We start from the raw sequence: 9,852 nt of genomic DNA on the forward strand, positions 1-9,852 counted from the left end.
ACTAAAGAAATTGAGGGTTTGGTTAAGAAAAAGAAAGAAGCATATGTCAGGTATAGACAGGATAGATGGAGTGAATCCTTAGAAGAGTATAAAGGAAGTAGGAGTATACTTAAGAGGGAAATCAGGAGGGCAAAACGGGGACATGAGATAGCTTTGGCAAATAGATTTAAGGAGAATCCAAAGGGGTTTACAAATATATTAGGGACAAAAGAGTAACTAGGGAGAGAATAGGGCCCCTCAAAGATCAGCAAGGCGGCCTTTGTGTGGAGCCACAGAAAATGGGGGAGATACTAAATGAATATTTTGCGTCAGTATTTACTGTGGAAAAGGATGTGAAAGATATAGACCATAGGGAAATAGATGGTGACATCTTGCAAAATGTCCAGATTACAGAGGAGGAAGTGCTGGATGTCTTGAAATGGTTAAAGGTGGATAAATCCCCAGGACCTGATCAGGTGTACCCTAGAACTCTATGGGAAGCTAGAGAAGTGATTGCTGGGCCTCTTGCTGAGATATTTGTATCATCGATAGTCACAGGTGAGGTGCCACTGGAGGTTGGCAAACGTGGTGCCACTGTTTAAGAAGGGCGGTAAAGACAAGCCAGGGAACTATAGACCAGTGAGCCTGACCTCGGTGGTGGGCAAGTTGTTGGAGGGAATCCTGAGGGACAGGATGTACATGTATCCGGAAAGGCAAGGACTGATTCGGGATAGTCAACATGGCTTTGTGTGTGGGAAATCATGTCTCACAAACTTGATTGAATTTTTTGAAGAAGTAACAAAGAAGATTGATGAGGGCAGAACAGCAGATGTGATCTATATGGACTTCAGTAAAGTGTTCGACAAGGTTCCCCATGGGAGACTGATTAGCAAGGTCAGATCTCATGGAATACAGGGAGAACTAGCCATTTGGATACAGAACTGGCCCCAAGGTAGAAGACAGAGGGTGGTGATGGAGGGTTGTTTTTCAGACTGGAGGCCTGTGACCAGTGGAGTGCCACAAGGATCGGTGCTGGGCCCTCTACTTGTTGTCTTTTACATAAATGATTTTGATGCGAGCATAAGAGGTACAGTTAGTAAGTTTGCAGATGACACTAAAATTGGAGGTGTAGTGGACAGCAAAGAGGGTTACCTCAGATTACAACAGGATCTGGACCAGATGGGCCAATGGGCTGAGAAGTGGCAGATGAGTTTAATTCAGATAAATGTGAGGTGCTGCATTTTGGGAAAGCAAATCTTAGCAGGACTTAAGCACTTAATGGTAAGATCCTAGGGAGTGTTGCAGAACAAAGAGACCTTGGAGTACAGGTTCATAGATCATTGAAAGTGGAGTTGCAAGTAGATAGGATAGTGAAGAAGGCGTTTGGTATGCTTTCCTTTATTGGTCAGTGTATTGAGTACAGTATTTGGGAGGCCATGTTGCAGCTGTGCAGGACATTGGTTAGGCCACTGTTGGAATATTGCGTGCAATTCTGATCTCCTTCCTATGGGAAAGATGTTGTGAAACTTGAAAGGGTTCAGAATAGATTTACAAGGACGTTGCCAGGGTTGGAGGATCTGAGCTACAGGGAGATGCTGAACAGGCTGGGGCTGTTTTCCCTGGAGTGTCAGAGGCTGAGGGGCCTGGATAGGATATGAATAGGAAGGTTTTGGAGGGATATGGGCCAGGTGCTGGCAGGTGGGACTAGATTGGGTTGGGATATCTGGTCAGCATGGACGGGTTGGATCAAAGGGTCTGTTTCCATGCTGTACATCTCTGACTCTATGACTCTATGTCCCTTCATTGATTGTACTCATTGAAATACAGAAGAATGAAAGTCAGAAGTGGGTTATGCAGATGCTGGAGATTAGAGTCAAGATTAGAGTGGTGCTGGAAAAGCACAGCAGGTCAGGCAGCATCCGAGGAGCAGGAAAACTGAAGTTTCGGGCAAAAGCCCTTCATCAGGAAACTTTTGCTCGAAACATCAATTTTCCTGCTCCTCAGATGCTGCCTGACCCGCTGTGCTTTTCCAGCATCACTCTAATCTTGAATAGAAGAACGAAAGATGACTTTATTGAAACATACAAGATTCTTCTGAGAAAAGGCACTGGACGCGAAATGTTAACTCTGCTTTCTCTCTGTATATACTGCCAGATCTACTGAGTTTTCCAAGCACTTTCTGCCTGTGTTAGTGTGAGGGTATACATTTTTTTCGGGAGAATTGAAAGGCAGCTTATTATCGAAGTGGAGAGAAACTTCAGAGTACTTCAGTGAAGAGGGATCTGGATTTTCTCACGCAGGAGTCACAGAAAACTAGTGAAAACAAAAACCTAAGGAACTGTGGCTGCTGGAAATAAAAAAAAAAGAGCAAAAATAGATAAAGCTCAGTAGATCTGAATATAATTGTGAGAAAAGGTCACTAGACCTGAAAAGTTAACTTTGCTTTCTCTCCACAGATGTTGTCAGACCGGCTGCGTTTTTCCATCAATTTCTACTTTTGTTTTTGTTACAGAAATCTAGTATGCAAGTACAGCAGGTGAAAAAGGAAGGCAATTAGCATTTTGAGATTTATTGCTAAAGGACTGGAGTATAAAAGTAAATACACCTTGCTACAGCTGTACAAGACATTAGTGAGGCTGCACCTGGAGTATTACATGCAATGTTTGGCCCCTGATTTGAGGAGGGATGTAGTTACATTGGAGGAATTCAGAAGAGGTACACTGAATTGATTCCAGAGATGAGAAGCCTGTCTTATGAAGAGAGTTTGGGCAATGTAGACTCATACAGTCTGGCGTCTAGAAGAGTGAGAAAAGATCTAGCGGAGGTAAAAAAGATGCTAAAGGGAATTGGAAAACTAGATGTAGAAAGGATGTTTCCTTATGTGAGTCAATCTAGAATCAGAATCCCTACAGTGTGGAAACAGGCCCTTTGACCCAACAAGTCCACACTTACCTCTGAAGAGTAACCCACCCAGACCCATTCCCCTATCCTATATTTGGCCCTGACCTACACATCCCTACTGGCAATTTAACATAGCCAATTGACCCACCCCACACATCTTTGGACTGTGGGAGGAAACCAGAGTACACCCAAACAGACATAAGGAGAATGTGCAAACTTCACACATACAGTTACCCAAAGCTGGGATCAAACCCAGGTCCCTAGCACTGTGAGGCAGCAGTGCTAACCACTGAGCTACCATGCCAACCCTATAGTTGTAGGATATAGGTTTAGGATAAGGGATACCAGATTTAAAATGGAGATAAGGAGAAATTAAGACAGAAATTGCTGAAATCTCAGCAGGTCTAGCAGCATTTGTGGAGAGAAATCAGAGTTCATGTTTCAGTTCCAGTCACCCTTCTTCTGAATAGAAGGCTGAATTAGTTCTCTCAAACGGTCATGCATCTGTGGAATTCATTACCACAGAATGTGTTGGATGCTGGGACATTGAGGAAGCTTGAGTATGATATAGATTTTTAACGAGTGATGGGTTAGAGTGTTAGGGAGAGCAGGCAGGGAAGTAGAGTTGAGAGTGAGATGAGATCAGCCATGATTGTATTAAATGGCGGAGCAGATTCGAAGATTTGAATTGCCAACTCCAGCTGATTGTCCTAATGGGAACCAGGTTATTTAGAAACTCTGTTTCCTAGTTCCTTTCTCTCCTGCAAGGGTAAACATCCTTTCAGCATCAAGCTCCTTCCGATACAGATTGACTTGCCATTTCCAGAATTTTCTGTTCAAATGTTAATACGTAATGAAACAATTCACTGAATCCAATGTAGCCCACACAAGTGATCAATCTAAAATGGAAGCCTATTACTTTGGATCACAGGATATTCTTTCATTTTAACAGCCGGGAAAAAGAAATATGGGAATTTCAGAGACTTTCAAGGAAAACTCCATTGAGATTGGGCCAATCACTATCTTGAAAAACACGAAGAAAGATAAAAAAGGTAAGGCCCCTGCTCTAGCCATAGTTTATTAAATTGACTAATTAGATCAGAGGTTGCAAGCTTGTTGAGTGCATAAATATGCCATTCAAAGAGGTATGTGGTCACAAAACCATAAACCCTAGTCTTTGCTGAGTTGCATAAACTTACCCAAACCCCTTGCAGTTTATAGAATGATGCACCTGGCCTTTGAATAACAGGTTTGCAGAAGAAACGCCATTCATTGATCCCTCTGCTTCTTATCACTGGGCAGTGCAGATGTGTGGTTATCCATTAAAGACCACATCAGGATCAACCTTAAGGCATTAACGATTAACACATTACGCAGTCTGAAATGTTAAAAGCACTTCTATAGATCTGTACCCTGGCAACAACCAGGAGCAGTGAGAAAAAAATTGAAACAGGGAAAAGAATTTATTTTGTTTATTTCTTATTTATTCCTGCATTGTACTTCAAAACCACATACCCTTTGCCTTAATAGTGATGCCATATTGTATTAAGTCAGAGGGAGATGAATTAGATGGGAAAGACTTGGATTTACACAGCACCTTTAATAACCTCAGTGTGCGTCAAATTGCCTTACAGTCTATTGTCAGTCGTTGTGATGATATAAATCAACCCAGCATACAAGACAAACTTCTTAATCCCAGTATCATGGTGTCAGGCTCCATACTGGGGTGATGTTTTGGGACTCTTGTGTTGCAGTGGTAGTGTCCATACCTCTGAGCTGGAAGTCCCACATTCAGGTCCCAAATATCTCTGAATTACAGGTTTGGCGAAGAAACGCCATTCATTGATCCCTCTGCTTCTTATCACTGGGCAGAGATATTTCTGAACAGGTTGATTAAAGATATCTATAAGAAAACCTCATTTAGCTGGCCTCACAATGTCATGTCATTCAGAGATTGAGGAAAATAAATAAGGAATCAAAATTGTGAGGGGCGCCTTTAAAGAGTCAGTAGGGGAAAGAACATTTCCAGTGGTTAGTACCTCCAGACTGATTTGATTAGATTTAATTTGATTTATTATTGTACCTAAATACAGCAAAATGTTTTGCTTTACGTGCAGTATGGGCAGATTATACTAAACAAAGATAATAGGGTAACTGAACAGAGCAAACAATACTAAGTTACAGCTGCAAAGAAGGTGCACAAAAAGCAAGATCAGCATTAGATTTGATATTTGAGAGATCGATTCAGAAGTAGATTTAAGAGAATATTGTTAGCAACTTTTAACAGACTTAGAATTGAGGTTACAAGTGCAGAGTCATTGTAAGAAATGTGAGAATAAGATCTGCTGGAGAGAACTCACAAAGAGTCACCCTGTGTTGGTGCTTGCTTGAGTCACAAAACACCACATACTGAAGACTATTGTCAAAGCTATTAAAGGCTAGAAGAAGATTCTTGTTAACCCATAAGTTTACCGGGAGTTCAAATGACTTACGAGAATCTATAAGGTGGCAGAACCATAACAGTTCTTCAGAGGTAAGTGGACAAATACTTGAAAGCAGAAAGATAAGGCCATGGAGAAGATAGGGCCATGTGGCTCATGGAATTGGGAAATATGGGATAAACAGGCTCCCTTGACAGGTTATGTATTCAGGACTGTGTGAGGTATCCCTGTCATGTGACCACATGTCTACATATAAAATGTTTTCTGTATTTTGTACCAGAGCCAAGCATTCTGACAGTGATTCTCATAACGGTGGGGACAATACTGCTGGTAATTCTTCTCCTCGGTCTCCTGCGGTATGTGTATCGATACATCGCTGGCTCCAGTTTCTCAATCAAGTCATCAAAGAATATTTTCAGGAGACAGTCATCGATGAACCCTGTTACTTTGAAGTCTTGGAAACATGTGTAGCACCAACTGAGCACTGGAAACAAGCATAAACTGGTCCAAATGGCAATGAAACCAAAAAGAAAGAAATCATGAACTTACCTTCATGTAATAAGTGCAATACTACGGATGCTGGAAATCTGAAATAAAAACAAAAATTGTTGGAATTCTCAGAAGTCAGGCAGTATCACTGGGGAGAGAAATGGGTGCTAGGTCAATATTACATTTCCTCAGGACTGGAGAAAGTGGGAATATTGAAAGGCAGCAGGAATAGGATTGCCAAACCACATGGAATTATGGTGAAATGGTGTCAATCTCCCAGTGGCCAAAGAAACCATTGTGGGATATGGTGAATGCTAGTTCAGTTGTCAAGAGAGCAGGCACACAGACTGGACTATGTAATTAAGCATATTCAAGGCTGAGTTAGACAGGTTTTTAATCAGTAAGATGATCAAGAGTTATGGAGAAAAGGTAGGACAATGGAGTTGAGATGAACAGCTCAGCCATGATCTGATTGGCTGACGGACTGAATGGCCTATTTCTGCTTCTGTGTCTTATGGCCTAATGCAGGCAGCTGACTCTGCACGTAAACAATGAAGACTTTCAGATACTTATACTCTGTTGAGACAAGGGCACTTCATGTTGGGGGAAGAGCAACATTGGAGCCGGTGGCTCTGCTTGTTTACAGCAGTTGCAGTCCAGGACTTCCCAATGATCCAGGGAACAGCTGCAGTCAGGAGCTTACAGGTCAGGGATCCTGAATTACCCAGAAGAGCCCAAACCCTTTGGTGGGGTAGGGTGGTGTGGGGAGGAGGTGGGGGGGGGGAGGGGGGAGTGGGGAGGGGGTGGTACAGAGGCTCCAGCAGTAACTTCTTGAGACAGGGAGATATTTTGGAACTGTTGCTGGTGACTGTGCAAACTGAAAGCACCTGGATGTGACATTGGGTGAGGGTAGGATAATCCAATTTCCACTTCAATTCAACAGCTAATGCTGTGATTGCAAACAAAAGTCAGGCTTAACTTTCAAACAAGAGAGCTTTGGGTTGGATCTTCCTTTGCTAAAATGGCAAAACAGTTGTTCTTCCCCCACCCCCAAGCTGTTTCTATTTTTCCAGTGATTTCAGGCTACAGTCTGGGCACTTGCAACCTGACTGCAAATGGAGGGGTTTCTTTTTAAAGAAAAGGAAATGCTGACTCCAGTAGGTTTTTAATCTTGAAGGAGAAAGGGGGTAATGTTAGGTGTTAGTACGCTTTGTCTCTTTGCCTACAGTAATTCGAAGATGTTTGAATTAAATAACTTCACTGTGGTCAAATTACCAACTTTCTGAAGTTGGTGCCTTAATTATTATTGGTCCCCAGCATTTCAAACTAGGGCCCCTGACGTGTTTGCTATCAATTTTCACTTCCAGTGACTTCTTCCAGAATATGTCTCACCAGCTTTGGCAAATCTGAGAGGGGAGGGTGGGAAGTGACTGTGAGGGGAAAGTCTGTGACAGGATTATGGGAGAGATTAAATCTCAAAAGAGTCAATGGTGTAAGAGCTGAGGAATTGGTGGTGGGACAAATGAAGAAACAAAAGATGTGTGCATGTCAGAATGTGGAAGAGCTGTTGTTTAAAGGAATAAACAAGTGGAAAATGTGAGCAAGACTGAGAATTGCAACAGTAAGGCCAGTTCTAGTCACCACAAAAAGGATGTGAATGTTTTGAAGCAGAGAAGATTTTGAGACCATTATTTATTCCCCATTCCTAATTGCCCTAAAGAAATTGATAGCGATCTGCTTTCTTGAGCTCCTACAGTCCTTGCATACATCTACAGTGTTGGTCCATTCTCTTTTGCACATCTCTAACTGCAGTAGAGAACTTGATGGTAAGCTGCCTTTGTGGTCCATTGTAATCCATTTGTGCAGTTAAACCCTCTGGGGTGGCACGCTACCTCAGTGGTTAGCGCTGCTGCCTCACAGCAGCAGGGACCCAGGTTTGATTTCACCCTCGGGTGACTGTCTGTGTGGAGTTTGCACATTCTCACTGTGTCTGTGTGGGTTTCCTCTGGGTGCTTCAGTTTCCCTCCCACAGTCCAAAGATGTGCAGGTTAGGTGTATTGACCATGCTAAATTATCCATAGTGTTCAGGGATGTGCAAGTTAGGTGTATTTGCCATGCTAAATTGTCCATAGTATTCAGGGATGTGGAGATTAGGTGGATTGGCCATGCCAAATTGTCCATAGTGTCCAGGGATGTGCAGGTTAGGTGTATTGGCCATGCTAAATTACCCATAATGTTCAGGGATGTGTAGGTTAGGTCAGGGGAACTGTATAGTAATTGGGTAGGTGAATGGATGGGATACTCTTTGGAGAGTCGGTGTGGACTTGTTGGGTGAAATGCCTGTTTTTATATGGTATGGATTCTATGATTCTATGAAATCCCCAGTGCTGTTCAGAAGGGAATTTGATCCAATGACAGTGAAGGTGCAGCCATATTGGTCCAAATCAGGATGGGTCACCAGTTTGGATCCAGGAATGTTAGATTTCAGTTGCTTGTGAGTTTGAGAGGTTTTGCTTTTGCAACAAAGCAAATTGACTAATGAGTTGATGGACTTGTACAAGATTATGACAGGTTTGCATAAGGCAGAAAACTCTTCCCAATGCTCAATGGTGTAAGGACCAATGGACACTGATTTCAGATTTTGGGAAAGAGAGGCGGGGGGGATGTGAAAAAGAGTTTTGTTGATACAGGGTGGAGTAATTACCTGGAGCACATCGCACTCAAGGATGGGAATGCGGTAGTGATCAATGATATTGAAAGGAAATCATGTGAAAATGTGAAGGCAGTAAGTTGCAGGGCTGCACAGACTGAGCAGGGGAGTGGGATTAACTAATTGCTCTGTGGGGTGCTGGCATGGCTGGACTGACTGGTTGTTTTCTGTGGTGAAAATGACTCTTAAAAAAGTGAATAAACTGCACGCAGAGATTACAGGCTGAAATTGTTGAACTTAGTGTTGACTCTGGAAGGCTGTCCCTTGACTTTATACTGAACTTCATTGGGACTTTATGCTGACCCAGAGGGTGGGGGAACAGGGTCTGGAACTGACTGCCTTGAGCAAATGGTAAAGGCACAGACCCCTCCCCACATTTAAAAAGTGTTTAGATGTGCAAGTGAATTGTTGTACCCGATGAGGCCAAGAGCTAAAACCAGGAACCAGACAGGATGACTGCTTGACAGCTGGTCAAGTATGAAGATCTTAGTGTCAGGCCAACGTTGAAGAAGTTGCCTTGGTCCAACGCTGAAAATCGACTCTCCTCTCGGTTTTACAGAAGCTGTTTGCCCCATTGAAAGCTTCCATTATTTTCTGTTTTTGTGCGGTTTACTGTCTTTCATGTCCCCAAGGTGTTCCCAATGAAGTACTGCATGCATTTATGCAAAAGTTATGTTTTGGGGACCAAACGTTTGGTCTGAAATGGAAGGGGTCATCTTTTCCTGCTATCAGGTTAAAATCCATACTGGGTCTTTGGAACTGCAGAATTACTGACAATAACTGACACTGGCTGCTGGCCATGGTCCTGAATTCAGCAGGAATCAGATACCCTGGGCCCGAGGTGGGGAATCTTTTCATGTTGGAAGACAGCATTATGTTTGGTGTAATCTAATAAATCCAAGAAACTTCAATTATATAGTCTTCAAAATTCACATTATTTTGTAAAACTCTAACTACTATGTACTAACTAAAAAAAAGAAAAAAAAGTTTAATTCCAAAGTTAACTAACCTTTTAATGACTTTGTTGTGACTGCTTTTTGTAGGAAAGTATTTGAATATTTGGTTGCAGCATGGAGGTCTGCAGTTTTAGCTGATCCTCTAGATGGATATCCGTCATTTGTGGCCTTAAGGGTGTCTTGATTTGGTTAAGTAGGAGAGTGTAGATTCGCAGCAATAAGTGGGGATTATTTCGTTGAATTTTCTTTTACTCTCTGGTATTTTAAATACATTAATTTTAAGATTAAAATAAAAATAATAAAGGATGAAAAAAACATATTAATAAAAAAATAAAAGATTTGTTCTGCAAAATTTGGATTCATTCAAAAGGCCACA

At 42.2% G+C, this 9,852-nt stretch overlaps 1 protein-coding gene across 1 annotated transcript in view; it reads left to right on the plus strand.

Moving 5' to 3' along the window:
• The window catches only part of LOC122555580, a 59,122-nt gene extending 53,208 nt beyond the window's left edge, over positions 1-5,914 (plus strand). Inside the window, exons 12-13 of the mRNA XM_043701607.1 lie at positions 3,833-3,932; positions 5,602-5,914. Coding sequence (XP_043557542.1) covers positions 3,833-3,932; positions 5,602-5,792 — 291 coding nt within the window. The 3' untranslated portion in view covers positions 5,793-5,914. The remainder of the gene's footprint in view (positions 1-3,832; positions 3,933-5,601) is intronic.
• The last annotated feature ends 3,938 nt before the right edge of the window (positions 5,915-9,852 follow it).

This window comes from Chiloscyllium plagiosum, chromosome 12 (assembly GCF_004010195.1).
Source record: "Chiloscyllium plagiosum isolate BGI_BamShark_2017 chromosome 12, ASM401019v2, whole genome shotgun sequence".
NCBI lineage: Eukaryota > Metazoa > Chordata > Chondrichthyes > Orectolobiformes > Hemiscylliidae > Chiloscyllium > Chiloscyllium plagiosum.